The sequence below is a fragment of the Pseudophryne corroboree genome, chromosome 4, assembly GCF_028390025.1.
Source record: "Pseudophryne corroboree isolate aPseCor3 chromosome 4, aPseCor3.hap2, whole genome shotgun sequence".
In the NCBI taxonomy this organism is placed as follows: Eukaryota; Metazoa; Chordata; class Amphibia; order Anura; family Myobatrachidae; genus Pseudophryne; species Pseudophryne corroboree.
Genome location: NC_086447.1, coordinates 338,421,128 through 338,447,445, shown reverse-complemented (window position 1 = coordinate 338,447,445; position 26,318 = coordinate 338,421,128). Strand labels below are relative to the sequence as shown.

Here is a 26,318-nt window from a genome sequence, read left to right as displayed (position 1 = left end):
TGCATTTAGCGGTGCGCCTCCTGTCAGGCATGAAGTTCTATTCCGTGCGCACTGCATCGTCTCTCTGCCGTTAGTGATCCAGCGACCACCTCGTGATGTTCGGCAGGATATTCTCTACGGTTGCGCCTCTTACTAGATCTTTGGGCTCCGTCTATAGAAGCACCTTACTGCCTTCCAAAGTGTAGTGGCCCGCCTACCGCTGCCCCGGTCGTGATAACAGCATTCACTGCAAAACCTCTGGACAGACGGCTGTATCCTCGGCTGGGCTCACGATGTCAGGTCTGCTTGGAATGGCAAGATGAATGCCCGTGCTGGAGGCTCCTATGCCGCTTTCAAAAGACTGATGTCCACACTGCTCGGGAGCAACTCTTGACGCGTTTCTCAGCCAAATTACAACGGCTGTTTCCTCAGAAGAATACACTCCCTTTCCCATCTACTTCTTTTATCTACCAGGTGTACCAATCACCCAGCACCTCATTAGTTTATTTTAACCCTTTGATTATAATGCATTTAAACGTGTTTAACCACAATAAAACCTATTTATAAATTTCTAACACATATTTATACTCATTATTCATTAGGGTTTGTTTAGAATAACCGACACACACAAAACATAATTTATCCATTCAAAATGGTGACTAACTACTCCAATTATAATAGTCCTGTTATTTTACCATTTGTAAAAGCAGGCTCAAATAATTAAGAATCTGATACAGCTGCAAATAATCACGGATCTACTATTTCCCTCAGACCCAGGCATTTAATTATACTATTATTTTCATCCTGTTAATATAGTTCAGAAAAAAGGAGAGATATCTATTTATTTACTACTTGCATCACTATAAATGCACACTATGTATACCAAATTCTATTTATCAGATATAGTCGTTATATTCTTTTACCGTTTATCAAAGCAGACTAGAGATAGAGATTCTAATGCAGCTGTAGATAATTAAAATCTACTGCTTCCCAAAAAAACAGACATTTAATTATACTATTGTTTTTGTTTTTATTTTTATTTTTATTCTGTTTATTTAATTCAGAAAAAGAGGGAGAAAAGAAAATATATATCACTCAGAATGTGCTAGATTGCACACTGCATATATCAAATTACATCTGTTTAAATTCATATATTTTTATATTTTTTCATATTTTTTCCAACTTCTTAGGATAGAGACAGACAGTACTAGATATAATATTAAACAAGTATCTCATTTGTTATTTTTCTTTTGTTCAGTTCTTCTAATTTAATTTAATTATACAGAAATGAATACACAGGCCTTTCATCAGACTAGTATATCACACAGCCTTATTACATATGGAGACACATGGTGCTAATTTCTTACCATATACCTAAAAACAAAGGTACATGTAATATATATGCACATCCTTGTATACGCGCATGGAGCTCTATAATCCCACATATCCATGCTTAGTTCATCTTATGATAAATTGTTAAACATACCATGAAAATTCATAGTTTCACTAACACTATTATAGATAATCCCCACCTAACACTAAAACCCCAGTTGTTGATCAATTGGTATTTTCATTACCTCAAAGCATATCTATATCCTCTATATTCTCCCAACTACTAGTTGTTATTTACCCTATATATTATTTAATTCTATGGTGTCATTCAAACCATGTGGTTCTAAAGATCCCAACCTAAATATCCAGAATGCCTCTTTCCTGCATAGCTCCCGATACCTATCCCCTCCTCTAGCAGTAACCTTTACCTGTTCAATTGCTTTTACTTTCAAGTCTCCAATCTTACCCTTATTACAATTCAAAAGGTGTCTTGGTAGATTGTGGATCTTAGACCCATTGATAACCCCCCTCCTATGCTCCAGAAACCTAACGTTCAAAGTACGAATTGTCCTACCTACATACTGGATTCCACATCCACATGTCAGAACATAGATAACATAAGAGGATTGGCAATTCATAAAATCTTCCAAAGGATAAGAATTTCCATCCGTATTTGACACAATAACCGTACTCCTATGTTCTGCATGTGGACAGGTTATGCACCCATTTTTCCCACATCTAAAGAATCCTTTAGGTTTTGGAGGTAGCCAATGCAATGTATTTGTCAACGGGTTAACTGTTTTCTTTCGTTGTAGCATGCTGGGTGCCAATTTTTGCTTTAAATTTCTAGACTTTCTAAACACTACCTTCCTTTGGTCTTCTAGCAAGGGGGCTAATACTCTGTCATGTTTCAATAGCACCATGTTCTTCTCTACAATATTTTTTATCTGATATGCCGCTGAATTATACTGGGTTACAAAGGACATCGTGCTATTGGCTTTAATTTTCTTAGGTGTCTTATCTTTGATCAGTGTTGATCTTTCTACCTTTTCTATATCTTTAATTGCTCTTTGAAGGAGATGATCCGGATACCCTTGCTCCACAAAGGATTTATATAATGCATCTGATTGTGTTTTGAAAATATCCTGTCTGGAACAGTTCCTTTTTAAACGAAGAAACTGTCCCTTCGGGATATTTTCCTTCCATTTTTTATGGTGACAGCTTCGAAAATTCAAATATCTATTACAATCTACACTTTTTGTGAAAGTTGACGTGCAAATCTTACCGTCAATTATATTTATCGATATATCCAAATAATTCAAAACCGTGTCACTACACGTACTGGTGAACTTCAATCCAAAATCATTAGTATTAAGGTGCTCTACAAATCGTGTAATAGATTCAAAATCCCCATCCCAAATAAAAACAAATCATCTATGAACCTACCATAAAGGACCAGGCTCGCCCCGAAACCGCCACCCCAAATGAGACGTTCCTCAAATAGTCCCATATAGAGGTTGGCGAAACTCGGAGCGAACCTGGTCCCCATGGCGGTCCCGTGTAGCTGTGAAAAATATTGTGTGTCGAACAGAAAATAATTGTGCGTAAGTATATAATTGATTGCTGTCAAAATAAATTCCCGTGATAGTTCTGACCTTGTAGTGTCTTGCTATACTCTAGAGACTTACATGTGCAAAAGATCTGTATTAGACCTGGCAAACAGTCTAATGTTTTCAAGGACACAGCCCATTTCTCAGGACCACACCAGTAACACATACACAATAAGAAAACCCCACTCCTAAATACCCCCAAACAAGATACTTACCTGCCGCCATGCAGAAAATCAGGTAACCCCCTCTCCGCTGATCAAGTAGCCGCACTTCCGGTTTCATGGACCTGGGATACCATGGGAACCGCCGCAGTTGCGTTTCACAGGGCTCGTTTTTTGCGTTCCACAGGAGTGTCAATTGCACACAGGTGGGAGGGGTTCATATTATTGACTGCAGGGCAGCAGTGACAGAGAACACAACTACTTTTCTCAACAAATTGTTGGAGTTTAAAGAGGTTCCCTCTAATACATGTATGTGTTATTTGGATGTGTCCAGCTTGTACACATCTATACCTCACAATGGAGGTATGATAGCAATGAGGGAGTTTTTAAATAACTTCTCGCATTGTTCTTTATTCAATCCTGACTTGTTCCTTGCATTATTAGAGTTGACATTATGTAGGACTTATTTCCTATTTGACAGACAATTCTATTTACAGCTGCAAGGGTTACATTACTATATCCCCAATCCTCATCACTCCCCATATAATACAAGAATAGACCCCTGAGATACATTACACCTCCCAAATAATATGAATAAATACACAGTCTACCCCAGGAACATAACTTATGCTCTGAGTCTTGCAATAGGCCCTATGTTCCCTCACACTGGCTGCAGGCTGGGGGAGAAGGACGAGCCAGGCAGAACAGGAGAGAGAGGGGACTGGGAGAGGGTTCCTCACACATTGCTGCTGGGTAGGAGAAGGACCAGGCATGCTGACTGCAGAGCTGGAGAGAGGGAAGGTGTGGAACTCTGGAAGGGGATGGGCAGGAGGGGTCCTTACACATCGCTGCATGGGAGGACTAGCCGAGCGGAGTATGAGAGTGGGAGGGGGTAGGGACTTGGGGGAGCAAGAAGGTGGGACCTCGCACAATACTGCCTGGGAAAAGTATATGCTGGGCAGAGGCTGGCAGATTTTAAGGGGGAGGGGCAGTGGCGAAGAGTGTACACCTCACGGTTTAAACATGAACAACTGGCAGTGCAGTACAGCCACAGCATCAGCTCACATTTCTTGAGCAGCACGTGGCCAATGGAAGTAATGGGAAGAAGATACATTTGTGAGCGGATAACATAGAGAGGCAGGCACTTCGACTAGAGGGAGAAATAGTTCTATCCTGTTGACAGGCTGTCATGTTGGCCGGCACCCATTCCACCCCCACCCTCCTTGGCCAGCGCCCCTGGCCAAGGGGTTCTGAAATAAGTCCCTTAATTTTACCTTCAATTACAAATTTTCTCTTCCTTTTCACACCCTCAGGGACACAAATTTCCTCTAAAAAAGCAAATGTGAATTTGGAATTGTATTACAGTTCGTCGTGGGAGCAGCTTGCAGAACCCAACTCACACCTAATTGGGTCAACCCCATAGAGGGGAGCAAAGATGGAAAGGGCAAATACTGTAGATTTAAAAGACATAAAAGAAATACATCATAAACTTAATGTTGTTTATAATGTGTAGATTGTCATTTTAGTTAATGTAAATAGTTACAATATATTTCTTTGTGTTGTTTTTCAAACATGGACAAGGCTGGAAAGGTCTTTCCATATTCTAATAGTAAATGGATGCTCTTTACTTATTTGAAGGTCAATTATAATGTTCTTCATGGTGGTTTCTGTTTGATTCCTAGTCAGTTATATAATATTTCAGTTTTATACAAAATCAGATATGCGGCGGGATGTAATGCCGCCCGAGCCCGGCGACTGTGCGGGCTGCCGGCCGAACCCGGACGTTTTTTAAAAGGGGCAATTACTTACAAGGCATGGTTTTGTCTCATGAGTGTTTGCCCCTTTCAAAAAATGTCCGAGTTCGGCCTGCATCCCGCATAGCCACCGGACTCGGGCGTCATTACATCTCGGTGATCTTTCAGGATTTTATACTTACACCGCCAGATAATATTCATCACACATTTTTTCAGTTTTCAGGATGTGATGTTGTTCAATTCTTTTCATACTCTGACCTGGTCCCACATACTTAAAGCAATGACTACCTGTCATTCACTTATCATGCTGGATGGAAAATTACAGGGAGATCCACTAGACTTGAAGATGTTTGAAGTAACTGGTTGGGTAAGTGATAGAAAAATAACATGGATCATTCAATGGATGATATCATCTTCAGGTGCCGACAGAACAGAGAGACTACAAACAGGTGCAGTGTAAACGGGGTCGACCCGGGAATAACCTGAGTTGAAGGTGTGGAGTGAACAGGGTCTGGCTCGGGTTCAGACCGCGTTCAAAATCCTGGGCTGATCCTGGGAGTTTAGTGAAAAAGAGCTATATGTTTCACATGCTTCTATACAAGTTTGTCAAGCTCTGCTTCCACAGGTTAAGGCCCTGCACTAACTAAGAATAAACTCAGTCACATTTTATTAGTATACATTTTACAATTGGATAAAGTATTAGCAAGACATAGCTTTCAATGAGGGCAATACGGATGGTGTAATGGTTAGCATTACTGCCTCACAGCACTGAGGTTATGGGTTCGATTTCCACAATGGCCCTAACTGTATGGAGATTGTATATTCTTTCCTTGCTTGCGTGGGTTTCCTCCAGGTACTCTGGTTTCCTCCCACAATCCAAAAATATACTGGAAGGTTAACTGGCTCCTGAAAAAGAAAAACCCTAGTGTGTAAGTGTATGCATGTATATGTGTTTAGGGCAGTCAAGATGGGCCAAGTGGTCCTTATTTGTTGTCAAATTCTATATTTCTAATGCAAGTTTGTGAAATCCTTAAATTTGAGAATCTTCTGGACACTCCAGGAGAGAAGGCAAACATACAATTAGCAAAAATATGTTCACAGATCGTGCATTTATCTAATGATGAGTCATTTATTTAAATAGCAGCATATTTAACAGTACATACTTTAAAATAAAACTGCAAGAAAAAGTTGGACAAATTTGATTTGGAAAAGCTTGAACACATACATTCACTGTAACTACAAGAAAAAGAAAACTTAGACTCTTGTGGGTTTACTTTTCAAAAAGGAAATTCAGTTAAATTTGACAATAATCAAAACAGAAATTTCAATAGATCCAGTATCTTATATCTTATACAGATATATTGTGTGTATAAATATGATGAAACAAGAATAAAATACTATGTTTGGCCACCTACAGTATCATAGCTGATGGTAAAAGTACTGCATTAAATGGAACTACAAGTAAAGTGAATGTTCAATTGATTCTACCCAAATTGGGTTGATAATTCAGAAAGGGCCCCATAGAGTATTATAATTACTGCTTTCAAAAACACTCTAGGATTTATATTTGAAGTTAGCTATTCTCCAAATTACAATTTATTATGATAACAATGAATGTTGGTAGGTGACAGGTCGGTATTGCCAAGATTATGCCAAGATGTGCCAATGCTAGGTAGGGTTGGATTGGCCTACAGGGTTCAAGGTAAACTCTCGGAAGGCTTCACTGCCTGCGGGCCTACCTACTCATCTAGGGATCAGGTTCCAGACTGTGCACTTAAATTATACATTATGCATATTACCTTATACTTCACAGGACTATGGTGTAGTTTCTACAGTGCATTGCAATTATTAGTCTGGTACATTATCATGTATACACTGGCAGTATTTACTATATATATTTATCAAAGGGCCCAGAGCATGCACTCTCTAATGGTTATTCTTAAGACTGGCCACACCCCTAAACATGTGCCACTATCGCTGCATTCCCCTGGTAGGCCCTGCATGCCCCAGTCCGACACTGATGCTAAGTCTCAGTGTGAAGGAAGAAAAGTGGTGAATCTGCTGTCAGTTTTAGGGTCAGAGTATCTTAGTTTCTCAAAACCTATAAACTCGGTATTCCCAGCAGATCTCCCATCCTAGTACTAGCCAAGCCCACCACTGCTTACCTTCCAAGATTGGACAATATCGGGCTTACGCAGTTTGGTGTGATAGTAGGTTCAAGTAATTGTTTTGCCCCCTCTGGGATCACTCATGAGAGTTCACCCAGCAAAAGGGTTTGACTAGTAGGTTATTGGTGGTATAGTAAGGTGGGGGGAAATAGATGAGTGGAGATTAAAAATTCTAAAGTGAAATCAGGGAAATGGAGTGCAGTGCTGGAGTCAGTGAAATGGTTTCCAGATTAGAATGTAGTTTAAAGTCGATCTGCGTTAGACAGGTCACACCCTTCGTCTGACCAATGAGTACCCTGATTTGCTCAAAAGTGCTTGCCACCCTATGGGATAGTGAACACTTTTGTGCAAGATCCCACCACTGTAAAGTGTGGCTGGTGTCGTGCAGACTTGCCTGGGCTAGATCATCGGAGGCAATTCAATTCCCCCCCCCCCATGAATGGCATATCAACGGATAAATGTTACACTCTGTTGAAGAGCTACAGTATAAAGATATAAATTTGCCTTTTGCTGTCATCACTTGTCACAGGAACTTGAAAATTATGAGGCTACAGTTAATGAAGATGGTCATATGCTTAGTTGCACAATGGTAAAACCTGGACCAAGAGCTAAAAAGGCAAGTCAAATGTGTATTTTTATATAATGTACAATATATATTGCCTTAATTTTTTTACATGCACTGCATGCATTTTTCGGCAGATTTTGATTTTAAATTTTCAACATAATCTTTTTATTGTGCTTTTGTTACTAAATGCCTGGCAAGCACATGTGATTTAAACTGAATAAATAAGTAAACTTACATGAAACTGTTTAACCCATAGAGTACTGTGATATATAATGTCCTGACCTTCATTTAGTAGTCAGGGCGGCTATTGTCAGAAACTCTAGTGGATAAAATTTAGGGATGTGCACCAGCCTAAATCTTGGGTTTTGGTTTTGAATCTGTATCTGTGTCGTGTTTTGGATTTGTATTTGGTTTTGCCTTAACCGTCCTTGTGGATTTTGGTTTTGGTTTCATCCAGTTTAGGCCAATAGATTGCACCAAGGTAGCTGGACGACTAAGCTGAGCAACAGCAATGGGTGGCACAAACATGTGGCACTTAAACTTCCAACATGGCACATCTAGGAAACAGAATGGCACTGCAGTGGAAGACATGGTGGCAGTTTAATAAACTATTAACATGTTTGTCATCTACACAAGAAGACAGTCAGCAATGCTCCAAACAGCGCATAATGCAAAGAAAAGAGGTGCAAGATGGAATTGTCCTTGGGCCTTCCCACCCACCCTTATGTTGTATATATTAAACAGGGCATGCACAGTTTACCAAACCAATCACTTCAGCGAAAGAGTCTGCCACTTGTGGCTAAAATGATTGGTTTGTTTGGTCTGCCATAAAACAAGCTGCCAATGGTCTCTACATTCACAAACTGGCTCTACATAGGCAAGATGTTGTCACCATTGTCTGATTCCTCACCCCCATCATTGTGTTTATCCTCTTCTTCACAAACTACAGTATTAATTAATTCTCACTGGCATCCACCATTACAGGTGCCTCAGTATTTTCTGGACATAATTGCTGGTAAATGTCTTCCTCGTGGAATTTGTAATTCATTTTCTTTTCACATTTTGAGGAAGTGTCCTCCGCCGATTGCATAGGTTTTTGCTGACTGATCTGCATTACCACCAGTGGGTTTCTTAAAAAAAATTTTTTTTTCCTGGCAGCCGAAGTTGCTGGAGAAACTGAAGGAGTAGATGTTGCCATGTTATGTTCTACTTGAGCTGACAATTTTCTCACCAATGGCTCTTTGCATCTCTTTAGCTTTGTGTCTGTTGGAAAAAAGGACAAAGCGTACGATTTAAACGTAGGATCAAGTATGGTTGCCAAAATATAGATGGGAAAGCGAATGAAGAACTTAGCAGAATTGCTTAATTTCAGTTCCTCCTTCAGTTTTTCCTGCTGCTTTTCTGTGAGTGTAATAAGAGGAATTATCTGATTCAAGCTGGCACTGTCTGTACTAACTTCACATGTGGTAACTTCAAAGGGTTTGAGAACCTTGCACATGTTCAGTATTTTCCACTGTGCTTGAGTAAGGTACATCCTCCCTCCTTTCCCTATGTCATAGGTTGTTGTGTAGCCTTGGATGGCCTTTTGCTGCTCCTCCATCCGCTGGAGCACGTAAAGCTAGAATTCCATCTATTTACTACCTCTTGCTTCAGCAGTATTTGCAGGTACTGCAATCTTCGCCATGCCCTTGCTGAATGTCAAAAATGTCCCAACATTTTTTGGGGCCACATAGAGCATCTCCTGCATGCTCCTGTCATTTTTAAACAAAATTTACACAACCAAATTAATTGTGTGAACAAATCAGGGGAAATATTGGAATTAACCCAACTGTACTGCTCTCACAATATTTGTGGCATTGTCCAAAATCACAAATCCTGATTATTGTCCAAGCAGGGACTGTTGATAAAACTAGTGATACAGAGAGTAGCCTGCATCTGAATGAGCTGGCATGTGTAAGATGCTGCTGCAGCTGTTGGTGCTGCTGAAGGCAATACAACTACCCAGTGGGCTGTCACAGTTATGTAATCTTTAGTTTGCCCCGTTCTGCTTGTTCTCATATCTGTGGACACTAATTAGGTTTTTTTAAAGTCCTTGTACATACTAGGAATTGCTTTTCTAGTGAAATGGAATCTAGATGGGATTTGGTAGTAGGGACACAGGACCTGAATTAGCTGTCTAAAACCCACTGCATTAATGGCAGATAGCACATCTAATGCCAGCATAGCTGTTGTGACATCAGCAATCCGCTGTGCAACTGGGTGACTGCTGTCATACTTGTTCCACCTCATTCAACAAAGGATTGGTTAATAGTCAATTGTTTTGTTAAATGACTAAGTGTTCCTTGTCGCCTCAAGGAGGAAGGTTACTCACTGCAGCAGCAGATGGCATAGCACTCAAGGATCTTTCTCAGTATGCCCGGATAAGAGAGGAATCAGTCCTTGATGATTACGGTCCCTACCTCCACTTACTAGGGCTTTACGAAGGAAACAGATGGCTTGACACTAGAAAAATAATAGTATAGAACACTGGGGTATAGCACAAATATATATATATATATATATATATATATATATATATATCCATGTGCAAAACCCGGCACTCATAAGGGACAGCGTGGCCCCAAGTGAAAAAACTTACTGGAGTGCCTTCCCAGAGATATTGACTCCCACATGTACAGCAAAAAAAGAGAGGCGGCACTTCCAGGTTTGTAAAAGTGAAGTTTTTCACTTTTACAAGCCTGGAAGTGCCGCCTCTCTTTTTTTGCTGTATATATATATATATATATATATATATATATATAATTTTTTCCCCAATTATATATTTGGCTTTAATATTTTGCACACTGGGGTCACATTCCTAGTTTGGCAGAGGACCCCTGGATGAACACAGCAATCTCTTGTCTGGCACAGACCCCTTTATGTACAATAAAGCACGTCTGGGGATGGACCACCCATAATGTCACACAAGATGTGTATGATACACTGCAGTCTAACCGAAAGTGTCACAGAAAAATAATAGTATAGAACACTGGGGTGTAGAACAAAAATAAATATATATATAAAAATTTCCAATGATACTGTATATTTGGCTTACATTTTTTTTATACTGGGGTCACACCCCTAGTTTGACAGAGCACCCCTGAATGGATAACACAGCACCCCTGTGGACGGACCACCTACAGTGTCACACAATATGTGTGTGATACTCTGCAGTCTGACCGGCAGTGTCACAGAAAGATAAAGTATAGTACACTGGAGTATAGCACAAAAAGAAATATATTTATATTTTTTCAAATTATATTTTTGCCTTTCTTTTTTTTTTACATTGGGGTCGCACCCTGAGTTTGAAAGAGCACCCTTGCATGGACAACACAGCACCCCTGGATGGACACAGCATGGAGAGAGTACCCCTTAGCAGCTCCAGCCTCTTGATGGACAACACTGAGGCACCCCTGGATGAACAACACTGCAGCACCCCTGGATGGACAACACAGCTACATCCCCTTGATGGACAACACTGTAACACCCCTATATGGCAACACAGCACAACTGGACAGACAAGCAGGATACTTCTGCACTATACAAGCTTCACACCAGGAGTAAAATGGCGTCGATTCCCATGGGCCTAATATAGAGTCCAAAACCCGTGAGAATCTGGCAGATAGTGGATGACGTTTTGCCTAATTTTGGGATTTGAGTCAGGAGGGAACACCCATGCAGAACTCAGAACCCGACTCGGATCATGAAGTTCGGGTGGATCCAGTTCTCAGAGAACTGGACCTATTCATCTCTAGTTCTGATAACTTGTTTAAGAATTTACTGGTTTTAAAAAAGGCAAATTATACCTTTTTCAGGTTTAATACCTAATACGTGTTCAGCGAAAGATAAAATGTGTTTTAATTAGTCAACGAAGGGAACTGTACAAAATATTGGGTTAAGAAACTCTGCAGCCAAGGTTAGTACACAGTCATTATTAGAGATGTGCGGAGAGCACTTTTCATGTTTTGTGTTTTGGTTTTGGTTCTGGTTCCATGCTCGTGTTTTGGATCTGGATTGGTTTTGTCAAAACCACCCTTTAGTGTTTTGGTTTTGGTTTTGGATCTGGATGATTTTTGGAAAAAAACCCATAAAAACAGCTAAAATTACAGAATTTGGGGGTAATTTTAATCCTACCGTATTATTAACCTCAATAACATTAATTTCCACTCATTTCCAGTCTATTCTGAACACCTCACACCTCATAATATTGTTTTTAGGCCAAAAGTTTGCACCGAGGTGGCTGTATGACTAAGCTAAGCGACACAAGTGTGCAGCACAAACACCTTGCCCATCTAGGAGTGGCACTGCAATGGCAGACAGGATGGCACTATTCATAAACTAGGCCCCAAACAGCACATCATGCAAAGAAGAAAAAATATGATTTTAATTACCTACAGGTAAATCCTTTTCTCATAGTCCGTAGAGGATGCTGGGGTCCATTTTAGTACCATGGGGTATAGATGGTTCTGCAGGAGCCTTTGGCACTTTAAGACTTGTCAACAGTGTGAACTGGCTCCTCCCTCTATGCCCCTCCTCCAGACCCCAGTATAGGAACTGTGCCCGAGCAGACGGACAACTTAGAAGAATTTACATTAAACTAGTGGCGAGATTCACACCAGCTCACACCATACCAAAAACATGTCGCCTAACATGGCCTTTAACATAACCCATGCTAACGTGCATGCATAATGTAACAGCAACTGCTGTAAAACATCTTAACACATGAGAACCTGTGTAAAAAGACAAAACATAATTTGAAGGAAAAATGAGCACTGGGTGGGCGCACAGCGTCCTCTATGGACTACGAGAAAAGGATTTACCGGTAGGTAATTAAAATCCTATTTTCTCTTACGTCCTAGAGGATGCTGGGGTCTATTTTAGTACCATGGGGATGTACCAAAGCTCCCAGTAAGGGCGGGAAAGTGCTAATGTTCTTGCAGAACTGACTGACCAAACGAAAGGTCGTCAGCAGCCAAGGTGTCAAACCTGTAAAACACATCCGCAGTTCAGCTCTATCTTCATGAAAAATTAAATTAGGAATCTTGTGTGACAGAGGTCCTAATTCAGACACTTATCTGCCTGAGGCCAAGGCCAACAGCATGACCACTTTCCAAGTGAGAAACTTCAACTCTACCTCTTGTAGAGGCTCAAACCAGTCCGATTTAAGGAACTGCAACACCACATTAAGATCCCCTGGTGCCGCAGGAGGCACAAAGGAAGGTTGGATGCGCAGAACCCCCCTCACGAACTTCTAGACCTCAGGAAGGGAAGCCAACTGTTTCTGAAAGAAAATGGACAAGACCGAAATTTGGACCTTGATAGACCCTAATCTCAAGCCAGCATCCATACCCGCCTGTAGAAATAGGAAAAGAAGTCCTAATTTTAACTCCACCGCAGGAGACTTCTTGGATTCACACCAAGATACATATTTTCTCCAAATACGATGGTAATGTTTGGACGTTACCCCTTTCCTGGCCAGAATAAGTGTGGGAATGACTTCATTGGGAATACCCTTATGGGCTAGGATCTGGCGCTCAAAAGCCATGCTGTCAAATGCAGCCGCGGTAAGTCTTGATAAACAAATGGCCCCTGCTGAAGCAGGTCCTCATGAAGAGGAAGAGGCTGAGGATCTTCCAGTAATAACTCCTGAAGATCTGGATACCAAGCCCTCCTTGGCCAGTCTGGAGCAATGAGAATTGCTCAAACCTTTGTTCTTCTGATGATCTTGAGAACTTTTGGTATTAGTGGAAGTGGAGGGAACAGATACACCGACTGAAACACCCACTGGGTCACCAGTGCATCCATTGCTATTGCTTGTGGGTCTCTCGACCTGGAACAATATTTCTGAAGCTTCTTGTTGAGACATGATGCCATCATATCTACTTGAGGGACGCCCTAACAATCTGCTACCTCTGCAAAGACTTCAGGGTGGAGGCCCCATTCTCCTGGATGGAGATCGTGTCTGCTGAGAAAGTCTGCTTCCCTGTTGTCCGCTCCCGGAATGAAAATTGCTGACAGAGCTTTTGCATGTCTTTCTGCCCAGAGGAGTATCTTTGTCACCTCTGCCATTTCCGCTCTGTTTTTTTTTCCACCCTGGCGGTTTATGTAAGCTACTGCCATTACATTGTCTGACTGGATCTGTATGGGACGACCTTGAAGAAGGTGTGCCGCTTGATGAAGGCTGTTGAACACAGCTCTCAATTCCAGAATGTTTATGTGAAGGAGTACTTCTTGACTTGACCATCTTCCTTGGAAGCTTTTCACTTGCGTGACTGCTCCCCAACCTTGGAGGCTTGCATCTATGTTCACCAGGATCCAAGTCTGAATCCCGAACCTGCGTCCCTCCAGGAGGTGAGAACTTTGAAGCCACCACAAGAGTGAAATACTGTCTTTTGTTGACAGGATTATCCTCTGGTGCATGTGTAGGTGTGATCCGGACCACTTGTCCAGTAGGTCCCATTGAAACACCCTGGCGTAGAATCGGACAAATTGTAGAGCCTCGTAGGCCGCCACCATCTTCCCCAGCAGGCGGATGCACTAATGAATCAATACGCGTGCTGGTTTTAAAACTTGTTTGACCATCCTCTGGATCTCCAGAGCCTTTTCCACCGGTAGGAATACTTTCTGTGCTTCCGTGTCCAATATCATTCCCAGAAATTATAACCTCATTATGGGTTACAATTGATTTTGGAAGGTTTATGATCCAACCGTGCTGTTGAAGCACCGTCAGGGAAAGTGCAATGTTCTGCACTAGTTTCTCCCTGGATCTCGCTTTTATGAGGAGATCGTCCAAGTATGGGATGACTTTGACTCCTTTCTTGCGAAGAAGAACCATCATCTCCGCCATCACCTTGGTGAATATTCTCGGAGCCGTGGAGAGGCCGAAAGGCAATGTTTGGAACTGGTAGTGGCAGTCCTGCACCGCAAACCTCAGGTATGCCTGATGCGGCGGGTAGATGGGAACATGTAAATAAGCATCTTTGATGTCCATCGATACCAGAAAATTCCTTTTCCTCTAAGCTGGAGATCACCGCTCTCAGGGATTCCATCTTGAATTTGAACCTTTTCAAATAAAGGTTCTGAGTCTTTAAGTTTAAAATCGGTCTGACTGAGCCATCTGGTTTCGGCACTACAAACAGGCTTGAATAAAACCCTTTTTACTGTTGTGACACAGGAACTAAGGATATTACGTTGTCTTGACATAATTTCTGTATTGCATTCAGCACTTTGCTCTGTCCTGAACAGAAGCTGGTAAGGCTGATTTGAAAAATCGGCACGGGGAAGGTCGTGAAATTCCAATTTGTACCCATGGGATACTATCTGCAATACCCAAGGATCCAGATCTGAGTGAACCCAGACCTGGCTGAAAGACAGTAGACATGCCCCCACCCGATCGTACTCCCGCAGGTGATCCCCAGCGTCATGCTGAGGTTTTAGCAGAAGTAGCTGTTGACTTCTGTTCCTGCGAGCCTGATGGTGTTGTAGATTTTTTACCTCTTCCTCGACCTCTTCCTGCAAAGAAGGGGGTACCCTTTGTCTTTTTGGACTTGTTGGGCCGAAAGGATTGCATCGCATGAGAATTAAATCCTTTCCTAGGTGGAGCAGCTGCGGAAGGCAGAAATGCTGACTTACCTGATGTAGTTGTTGAAATCATGGCATCCATCTTGTCTCCAAAGAGGGCTTCTCCATTGTAAGGAAGCGCCTCAATATTCTTTTTTGATTTCGCATCAGCATTCCATTGGCGGATCCTTAGCGCCCTGCGGGCTGAAATCGCCATAGCGGAGGATCTTGAACTCAGCAACTCAATATCCTTCATAGCTTCAACTAAGTAACCTGCAGCATCCTTGATATGGGCGAGAGTTTGGACTATTTATTCCCTGTCAACTGTGTCTATGTTAAAAAGCAAGTTGTCAGACCATTTTTCCACAGCGTTACCTATCCACGCACAAGCAATGGTGGGCCTGAGCACTGTTCCGTATATATGGATTTTAGGGATGTTTCTAATTTACGGTCAGCTGGATCTTTTAACGAGGCTAAACCAGGGGCAGGCAAAACTATTTTCTTAGACAGCCGAGAAACTGAGGTGTCTATCAGGGTTAGCCCAGGATTCTTCAAAGAACGCATTTAAATCCTTTGAAGGAGGAAAAGTGACAACCTGCTTTTTATTTAATTTAAAATAATCCTTTTCCTCTGGGACCAGTGTTGTTTCAGGAAACTCCAACACTTACTTTATAGCAACTATCATACATTGTATGCTTTTGGCTAATTTGGGGTCTACCCCTCTCAAATACCCAGTGTCGATGTCAGAGTCGGAATCTGTGTCTGTGTCCCCTTGCATTATCTGGGCCAGAGACCTTTTCTGGGAACTGGATGGGACCCGAGTGGATGATATGGAGGGGTCAGTAAACAGTGCATCCTCCACAGACTGCCTCCAATATTTAGTCTGTTGTTCAGACTCAGAGAATTTCTTTGCAAGCATTGACATATTCTTTTGCAACATTCTCACCCACTCCGGCTCCTTCTGAGAGGGAAGGGCCACCACATTACCCTCTTGTGCATCTAAAATGGGTTCTTCCTGGGAAGAACCCTCCCCAATGTCTGACATGTTACACACTTGTGCACACACACCCTTATCACACAGGGGAGCTATTGGGGACAGACCCACAATAAAGTCTGTCAGAGAGACACAGAGGGATTTGCCAGTGCACACACTGTGCCTTATTGTGAATTATGGAAATATTACCCACTTATAGCGCATATACCAATAATAGGCCCACAGACCTAATTATAATGAACACTCTCTGCCCCTTCTATAACATCCTGTACTTGTATCAGCATTGTCATGAGGAGAAACAGCGTTCAGGAGCTTCACACTGGAGTTTCTGCAGGAGAAAATGGCACCCAGTGAGTGTTCTGGCAAGTCTGAGGAGAAGCCCCTCCCTTCAGCCTCAACAATGTAATATTTATACTGGCTGGGGATGGCACATCAGCGGCTGTACATGTATGTACCCTTTTTGCCAGTGAGAGTAAGGTTTTAAAACATGCCCTCAGAGCGCCCATCCCCCACGGGCTCTGCACCCTTGTGCTGAGAGACATGGCACGCGCTGCACGTGTACCTGTATGCCGCCAACGATGATCCCCTCTCTGCAGGACTCCGGTAATATACTCACCAGCCTTCTGACTTCTGGCTCTGTTAGGGGGTGGTGGCAGTGCTGTGGGAGTGAATGCTGGCCAGGCTTGGGCTGTGTTCAGTACCCTTCAGGAGCTAATGGTGTCCTGTCAGCGGAAGCAGAACCATTAACTAATTGAGAAGTTGGTTCCTACTTCCCCCCCTAAGTCCCACGAAGCAGGGAAGCTGTTGCCAGCACCTTCCCCGTAAAATAAAAAACTAAGAAAGTATTTTTCCAGCAAAGCTCTGCAGAGCTTCACTACTGTGCATCCAGTCTCCTGGGCACATTTTCTAAACTGGGGTCTGGAGGAGGGGCATAGAGGGAGGAGCCAGTTCACACTGTTGAAAAGTCTTAAAGTCCCGAAGGCTCCTGCGGAACCGTCTATACCCCATGGTACTAAAATGGACGCCAGCATCCTCTAGGACAGCGGTGGCCAACCTGTGGCTCTTTCTTTATTCAAATGTGGCTCCCAACACTCTAAATCATGTGACCACAACAGATACAGAAACCGCTGCACTCCAGCCAGACACGCAACAGCACTACAGGGACTGAAAACTGAAGGAGCCAGATACTAGAGGTGAGACACCCACAAGCAAACAGAGGACACATTAGGGACTGCTGCAATGGCATGAGTTGATGTTGGGGGCTGTAGTGATACATGAGGGTGGGCTAGAGTGACACATGGCAGAGCTGGCTGGAGAGACACAGGAGGGTCCTGGCCAGAGCCGGGCATAGGCAAACTAGGCAATTGCCTTAGGCATTTGATATGCCTAGGGGCATCATCAGCTTCTGCTGATTAAAATGATATGCGACATGCCTATATTCTGTATGTAGCATTTCATATGCAGATACAGCCACAGTCTCACACAGTATATAGGCATGCTGCATATCAGTTTAATCAGCAGAAGCTGCTTGTGCATCCTAGCCACATAGCAATGCAAATAAGATGCATTTTCATAAAAAAAAGTGCCCGACGTTAGCATTGATGCAAGATTTGTGAGGACACATCTGTATCCAAGCAGAGGCAGAGGTCACAGTGTTAGTGGCAGTGTGAGTGCTGTGTGCATGTGAGTGGGTTGGTTGTGCAGTAGTGTTTAGAATATGTGTAAGGAGCATTATGTGTGGCATGTAAAAATGCATTAATAATGTGCAACATATGTGTAAAGGGCCACTATATGTGTCATTATGTGTATAAGGGCATTAATAATGTGCGGCATATGTGTAATAGGGTACTAATGTATGTGTGTCATTATGTGCATAGGGGGACTAATAATGTGCAGCAAATCTGTAGGGGGCACTAAGTGTGTCATTATGTGTATAAGGGCATTAATAATGTGCGGCATATGTGTAAGGGACATTATGTGTAAAAGGGCATTAATAAAGGTTGTCATAATGTGTAAGGTGCATTATGTTTATAAGGACATTAATGTGTCTCATATGTGTAAGGGGCATTACTGTGTGGAATTGTGTATAAATGCATTACTAATGTGTGGCATTATGTGTATAAGGTGCTCTACTATGTGGCATTGCAAATAGAAAGGGCACTACTGTGTCGTCTAATGTGAATAAAGAGCAATAAGGTGTGGTGTAATGTGAATAAGGAGCAATTCAGTGTGATGTAATGTGAATAAGGGGCTCTACTGTGAGGAGTAACGTTTATAAGGTAAAGTGATACTACTGTGGGATGTAATATGAATTATGGACACTATCGCAAGATAAAATGTGAATAAAGTTGCAGTACTGTGTGGCTGAATTGGAATTGGGGTTACTATTGTGTGGCCATGTCCCTTCCCAGCAAGAAGATGCCCCTTTTTGGGCTGTGCATCAAATGTGCGAACTGTTCCTATTTAAAATATAGGGGGTACAAGGACTGCTATGGGTGAGGGGTGATGGTGCTGGGAAAGAGGTGCAAGGTCAGAGGCGGAACCAGCGGTGGTGCTAGGGGGCACCAGCCAAAATCTTGCCGAGGGCCTCATATTGGTTAGGGCCGGCTCTGGTCCTGGCAGGAGTGACGTGGGAGGGTGCTGGAAGTAGTGACACATGGGAGATATGGCTGGAGTGATATAGGAGGGTGGTAGCAGGAGTGACACATGAGGGAGCTGGCTGGAGTGACATAGCAGGGTGCTAGCAGGAGTAACACATGGAAGAGCTGGCTGGAGTGACAGGAGGGTGTTAGCTGGAGTGACACATGGGAGAGCTAGCAGGAGTGACATGGGGGAGCTGGCTGGAGTGACATAGGACGATGCTAGCAGGAGTGACAGGAGGGTGTTGGCTGGAGTGACACATGGAAGAGCTGGCTGGAGTGACAGGAGGGTGTTGGCTGGAGTGACACATGGGAGAGCTAGCAGGAGTGACACGGGGGAGCTGGCTGGAGTGACATAGGACGGTGCTAGCAGGAGTGACACATAGGAGAACTGGCTGGAGTGACAGCAGGGTGTTGGCTGGAGTGACACATGGGGGAGCTGACTGGAGTGACACAGCAGGGTCTTGGCAGTAGTGACACATGGGAGACCTGGCTGGAGTTACACAGCAGGGTCTTGGCAGTAGTGACACATGAGAGAGCTGACTGGAGTGACACAGGGGAGCTGGCTGGAGTGACATAGGAGGGAGCTAGCAGGAGTGACACATGGAAGAGCTGGCTGTAGTGACATAGGAGGGTGTTGGCTGGAGTGACACATGGGGGAGCTGGCTGGAGTGACACAGCAGGGTCTTGGCAGTAGTGACACATGGGAGACCTGGCTGGAGTGACACAGCAGGGTCTTGGCAGTAGTGACATATGGAAGAGCTGGCTGGAGTGACAGGAGGGTGTTGGCTGGAGTGACACATCGGAGAGCTAGCAGGAGTGACATGGGGAAGCTGGCTGGAGTGACATAGGAGGGTGCTAGCAGGGATGACACATGGGGGAGCTGGCTGGAGTGACATAGGAGGGTGCAAGCAGGAGTGACACATGGGGGAGCTGGCTGGAGTGACAGGAGGGTGTTGGCTGGAGTGACACATGGGGGAGCTGAAGTTTATTATTTGAATCTGGCTTTTTCAATTATTTTTTTGAAAGTGGCTTTGTCAATGGATCTGGCTTTAAAAAAATTATTTTATGTCGTTCTGGCTTTTTCAATGTATTTTATACCAGGGGTGTGGTCAAGCAAGCACAAGGCCACATTCCAATTTTGCATGCGTGCCATTGGCTCGATGTCGGCTCTTTGACGTACCTAACAAGGTTTTTGGCTCTTTGTCACTGACTGGTTGGCCACCCCTGCTCTAGGACGTAAGAGAAAGAGGTGCAATGAAGTAGCTGCATGGCTAAGCTAAGTGACACAAGTGTGCGGCACAAACACCTGGCCCATCTAGGAGTGGCACTGCAGTGGCAGACAGGATGGCACTTAAAAAAAATATAGTCCCCAAACAGCACATCATGCAAAGAAGTAAAAGAGGTGTAGTGAGGTAGCTATATGACTAAGCTAAGCAACACAAGTGTGCGGCACAAACACCTGGCCCATCTAGGAGTGACACTGCAGTGTCAGATAGGATGGCACTATTCAAAAACTAGGCCCCAAACAGCACTTCATGCAAAGAAGAAAAAAAGGTGCAATGAGGTAGCTCTATGACTAAGCTAAGCGACACAATTGTGTGGCACAAACAACATGGGACATGCTGGAATTTGCCCAGATGTAATACACGCACAATATTGGTGGCACAGGAGAGCCACACACACACACGGCAAAGCCTGTAAAATTAATTTGGATAATAATAACCCTTTTATTTGGAGCTATTATAATAATATGCAGCACAGGCAAGCATACCCCTACACCACACAGGGCAAACCCTGTAAAAATGATTTGGATAATACTATAAGTAATGTATATAACCCTTTTGTTTGGAGTAAATAATATACAGCACAGGACACCACCACTGGACAGATGCAGCACAATACAGCATCACTGGACTGGACTTATACGGCAGTACCCCTGGACTTGTACGGCAGTGTCAGACATAATGGCACTTTAAAAAACTAGTCCCCAAACAGCACATCATACAAAGAAGCAAAAGAGGTACAATGAGGTTGCTCTATGACTAAGCTAAGCGACACAAGTGTGCGGCACAAACACCTAGCCCATCTAGGAGTGGCACTGCAGTGGCAGACAGGATGGCACTTAATACGGCAGTACCACTGGAATGGATTTATACGGCATTATCACTGTACTGGATTTATACAGCAGTATCAGTGGATTTATATGACAGTACCACTGGAATTATACGGCAGTATCACTGTAATAATACGGCAGTATCACTGGAAATATACGCCAGTACCACTGAAATTATCCGGCAGTATCACTGGAATTATATGCCAGAACCACTGGATTTATACGGCAGTATCACTGAACTGGATTTATATGCCAATACCACTGGATTTATACGGCATGACCACTGGACATATATGGCAGTATCACTGGAATTATGTTGCAGTACACCTGGACATACACGGCAGTATCACTGGGCTGGATTTATACGCCATTACCACTGGAATTATACACCAGTACCACTGAAATTATATAGCAGTATCACTGGAATTATATGGCAATACCACTGGAATTATACGGCAGTACTACTGGACATATATGGCAGTATCACTGAACATATACGGCAGTATCACTGGACAGGATTTATACGCCAGTACCACTGGACATATACGACAGTACCACTGGATTTATATGGCAGTACCACTGGACATATATGTCAGTATCACTGGAATTATATGGCAGTACCACTGGACATATACGGCAGTATCACTGGATTTATACGGCAGTACCGCTGTACATATACAGCAGTTTCATTGGTCATATACGGCAGTATCACTGGACATATACGGTAGTCCCACTGGACATATACAGCAGCACAGGGACACCACCACTGGACTGATGCACAGATAACACAGCACCACTTAAATGGACTGGACTTATACAGCAGCACTGGACATATGGCAGCAGAGGACACCACCAGTGTGACTGGACTGATGCAGCACAAGACACTACCACTGTACTGATGCAGGACAACACAGCACCACTGCAATGGACTAGACTTATACAGCAGCACTGGACATATGGCAGTAGAAGACACCACCACTGTGACTGGACTGATGCAGCACAAGACACTACCACTGTACTGATGCAGGACAACACAGCACCACTGCAATGGACTAGACTTATACAGCAGCACTGGACATATGGCAGCAGAGGACACCACCACTGTGACTGGACTGATGCAGCACAAGACACTACCACTGTACTGATGCAGGACAACACAGCACCACTGCAATGGACTAGACTTATACAGCAGCACTGGACATATGGCAGTAGAAGACACCACCACTGTGACTGGACTGATGCAGCACAATACACCACCACTGAACTGATGCAGCACAATACAGCACCACTGGACTGGACTTATACAGCAGCATTGGACATATGGCAGCAGAGGACACCACCACTGTTACTGGACTGATGCATAACAAGACACTACCACTGTACTGATGCAGGACACTGAGGACGGAGACACGTCCTCTCTCTACACTCTCCAATGCCGGAGTGAAAATGTAATCCAAACCCCACAAGAATCCAACAGCGGGATGATGACGTTTTGCGCCATTCTGGTTTCCGAGTCAGGTGGGAAAACCCGAGCCTGACTCGGATTCTGTCTCGGGCAGTGAAGTCCGGTAGGGTTCAGTTCTCAGGGAACCAAGGGGGTCATTCCGAGTTGTTCGCTCGCAAGCGGATTTTAGCATATTTGCTCATGCTAAGCCGCCGCCTACTGGGAGTGAATCTTAGCATCTTAAAATTGCGAACGATGTATTCGCAATATTGCGATTACACACCTCGTAGCAGTTTCTGAGTAGCTCCACACTTACTCGGCATCTGCGATCATTTCACTGCTTGTCGTTCCTGGTTTGACGTCACAAACACACCCAGCGTTCGCCCAGACACTCCTCCGTTTCTCCGGCCACTCCTGCGTTTTTTCCGGAAACGGTAGCGTTTTTTCCCACACGCCCATAAAACGGCCTGTTTCCGCCCAGTAACACCCATTTCCAGTCAATCACATTACGATCGCCAGAACGATGAAAAAGGCGTGAGTAAAAATCCTAACTGCATAGCAAATTTACTTGGCGCAGTCGCAGTGCGGACATTGCGCATGCGCATTAAGCGGAAAATCGCTGCGATGCGAAGATTTTTACCGAGCGAACAACTCGGAATGACCCCCCAAACACGCTCTTCTCTAGTCATTAGTGAACCTGATGCAGCACAAAAACGTTAAAATGCAAGCATATTGGTTATACTTCATGTTTTACCACTAGTTTTCTCCTGTGTATAGTATCAATCTAAAAATCTGCAGTCTACAGTATATACAGTAATACATTTCTATAATGTTAGCAACTGGCCAGCAATTTACATAAGCTCTGTGGCGTTACCCTGTTATAGAATAGTAAGAGAGAGTAGCACTGCCACTTTAATGTATTTATTCTAGGAGTAGAACAGCTACTGTAGCTTGGTATTTACAGTATCTCTTCTACATGTCAAAGCAAAGAAATCTTAGAACTATATTTTGTTCTAGCAGCACACATTAATTAAAATGTACACATAGGATTTAAGAAAAGTTTATGTATACATGGAATTACTATTCTCATTATAATGTACATCAGTGACGTGCGGTGGGGTGAAGCAGGTGAGGCGGAGCCTAACTAACGTTTGTGCCAGAGTTTTGACTGTATAAAGTATGTGAAAAATACAAATTATTTTTTTGAAATATCTTCTTTGCATTATTGTAATCATTTTTATAGCCAAAACTCTGGAGTAAAAAGTCTATGGCAGGTGAGGCAGTGCCTCACCTGCTTATCTTCTCCGCACATATCTGATCAAATATCACCAAATTCCAGGAGTTTAAACTGCTGCACCTGTGTATAATGCCCAGATGTACCCTTTGGCTCATATATTGCATGGAATTCTGGCTCTGGGGCCTGCCAGTGCCTCCTGAGTAATTTAGCTCACCGCACGTCCCTGAGTACACTACCTACTGTAGTGATGCACACAGGAGTGCAATGGAAAGTATCCTGGAGAATCTCTGAAAACTTTGTTATGCAGCTACCACCAAATGAACATTCAACATACTGTATTCTTTGATATGATGAATGACTATACTAAGCAGCGCTTGTGAATTAATACCTGTTTCCAAGGGCACACTATTAGGCAAGTGGTACAGAGACAATTATACAGTTCATTTGCATGATGCGTTGACAATCCCGGACAGAATTGTGCAGCTTGCCTGACTTGTGTATGCATGGTCTGGATGGGACACAGACGTGAGACAGCAATAAACTGGTTCTGCTTAATTAGTACCTGACTGTGGGGGTCATTCCGAGTTGATCGCTCTCTAGCTAGTTTTAGCAGCCATGCAAACGCTATGCCGCCGACCAGGGCCGGTTCAAGCCCGCTCTGCACCCCGGGCAGGAAATGGGGCGTGTCTTAATACAGGGGGCGTGGTTGGTTACGCCCCCTGTACATTAGTAGCGCCGCTTGAATGCTGAGCGGTGCGCGATGAGGTCATCGCGCACCGCACAGCAAAAGGTCCTCTCCACGATGGGAAACTAGACGCGTAGCGTCTAGTTCCCTTCGTGGAGAGGACCTTTGCTGTGCGGTGCGCGATGACGTAATCGCGCACCGTTCAGCAAAGGTACTCTCCACGAAGGGAAACTAGATGCTACGCGTCTAGTTCCCGTCACAGGAGGCACAGACGGGGGACACAGCGGGCAGCGGAGGGCACATCAGTGGCAGATCTTGCCATGGTGCGGCGCTCTCCGGAAGGCGCCAGCGCCCTCCGGAAGGCGGCGCCCCGGGCAAAAGTCCTGCTTGCCCGTGGCAAGATCCGCTACTGCCGCCGCCCACTGGGAGTGTATTTTAGCTTAGCAGAAGTGCGAACGGTTGTATTGCAGAGCGGCCACAAATTTTTTTTGTGTAGTTTCAGAGTAGCTCAAAACCTACTCAGCGCTTACGATCACTTCAGGCTAATCAGTTCAGGATTTGATGTCACAAACCCGCCCAGCGTTCACCCGGCCACACTTGCATTTTTCCTGGCACACCTGCGTTTTTCCACACACTCCCTGAAAACGGTCAGTTGGCACCCAGAAACGCCCACTTCATGTCAATCACTCTGCGGCAAGCAGTGTGACTGAAATGCATCGCTAGACCCTGTGCAAAACGACATCGTTCGTTGTGCCCATACATTGCGCATGCGCATTGTGCCGCATACGAATGCGCAGAACTGCCAATTTTTAGCCTGAATGCTGCACTGCGAACTGTCATGCCTAGCAAGGTTTGAGGATCCGGCAGCTGAGACTTGCCCAAGGAAGTAGTTGTCTGCGGATGAATAAGACGAGGGAGTTGGATATAGTTCCTTCTCATGGGACAAGGGGCAATGAAGAAGGCAGGTGAAGCTAAGAGTCAGTGAGTTGTAGTTCTTGAGATTGAGCCTGAGGTAGAGAACTGTGGCTTGTGAACGATGACTTAAAGACGTAGTTGTAGACAAAGAACTGTGGGTTGTGGCTTGAAAGACAAGGCTGTAGATAATGAACTGCGGAACTGTGAATGCTGGTTAAAGACGAGGCTGGAGACAAAGAACTGTGGACTGTGACTTGAAAGACGAGGCTGTAGATAATGAACTGCGGACTGTGGATGGTGGTTCAGAGATGTGGCTGGAGACAAACATCTGCGGACTGTGGCTTGAAAGACGAGGCAGAAAGCCCGGGGGCCGTCCATGCCCAAAGGGTCTTACTGGACCAGGGTTTCCAGGAGCGCTTCCACAGGCAGCAGTAGGTTAGGAACGGCAGGGCTGCAGCAGCAACTGAGAACCGGCTAAGCAGGGTTAGGAGTAATCAGAATACGGCAAGAATCCTTGGAGCACAGGGCTAAAGCACCTACAACAGGGTTGTAACTTGAAGCACTGGCCTCCCTGTCATAAACCAGCCCGATTTTATAAGGAGAACTCTCCCTGGATTCTCTGGAAGGGACAGGAAGCCAGAACTATGCCTCAAACTTTGGTCTCCAACATGGCGGCGCCCAGTAATGCAGACCTCCCTGTAAGGCCACACAGTGCACTGCCCCTGGTCTCCTAGAAACCGCCCTGGCAAGGAGATACCCACTGCAGTCGTGTCCCGCCACCACGAGCGGACCCCCTCGCTGCCGCTACCGCTGCCCACGGACCCGGCGCGGCAGACCTTCTCTGCCGCTGCCCGTAAGCCGCCTGCAAAGCCAGCCCCGCGGCCCCAGTTTACCGGTAAGACCCCGGACGCTGACAGTAACCCCCCTTTGCGGGTGGACTCTGGACACCTATATGGTTTAGCTGGAAACTTGTCATGAAATGCCCGAAGAAGTCTTGGAGCATAGACATCTTCTGCTCCTATCCAAGACCTTTCCTCAGGTCCATATCCTTTCCAATCTACAAGGTACTGGAGGCGACCATATCGTCTGCGAGAGTCGAGGATCTTTTGATTCTCAAATT

At 44.2% G+C, this 26,318-nt stretch overlaps 1 protein-coding gene across 1 annotated transcript in view; it reads left to right on the top strand.

The window, feature by feature from the left end:
• LOC134909505 (probable cation-transporting ATPase 13A4) overlaps nt 1-26,318 on the top strand; it is a 332,428-nt gene that overhangs the window by 107,839 nt on the left and 198,271 nt on the right. Inside the window, exons 14-15 of the mRNA XM_063916442.1 lie at nt 5,053-5,203; nt 7,534-7,620. Of these exons, the coding sequence (XP_063772512.1) occupies nt 5,053-5,203; nt 7,534-7,620 (238 nt within the window). The remainder of the gene's footprint in view (nt 1-5,052; nt 5,204-7,533; nt 7,621-26,318) is intronic.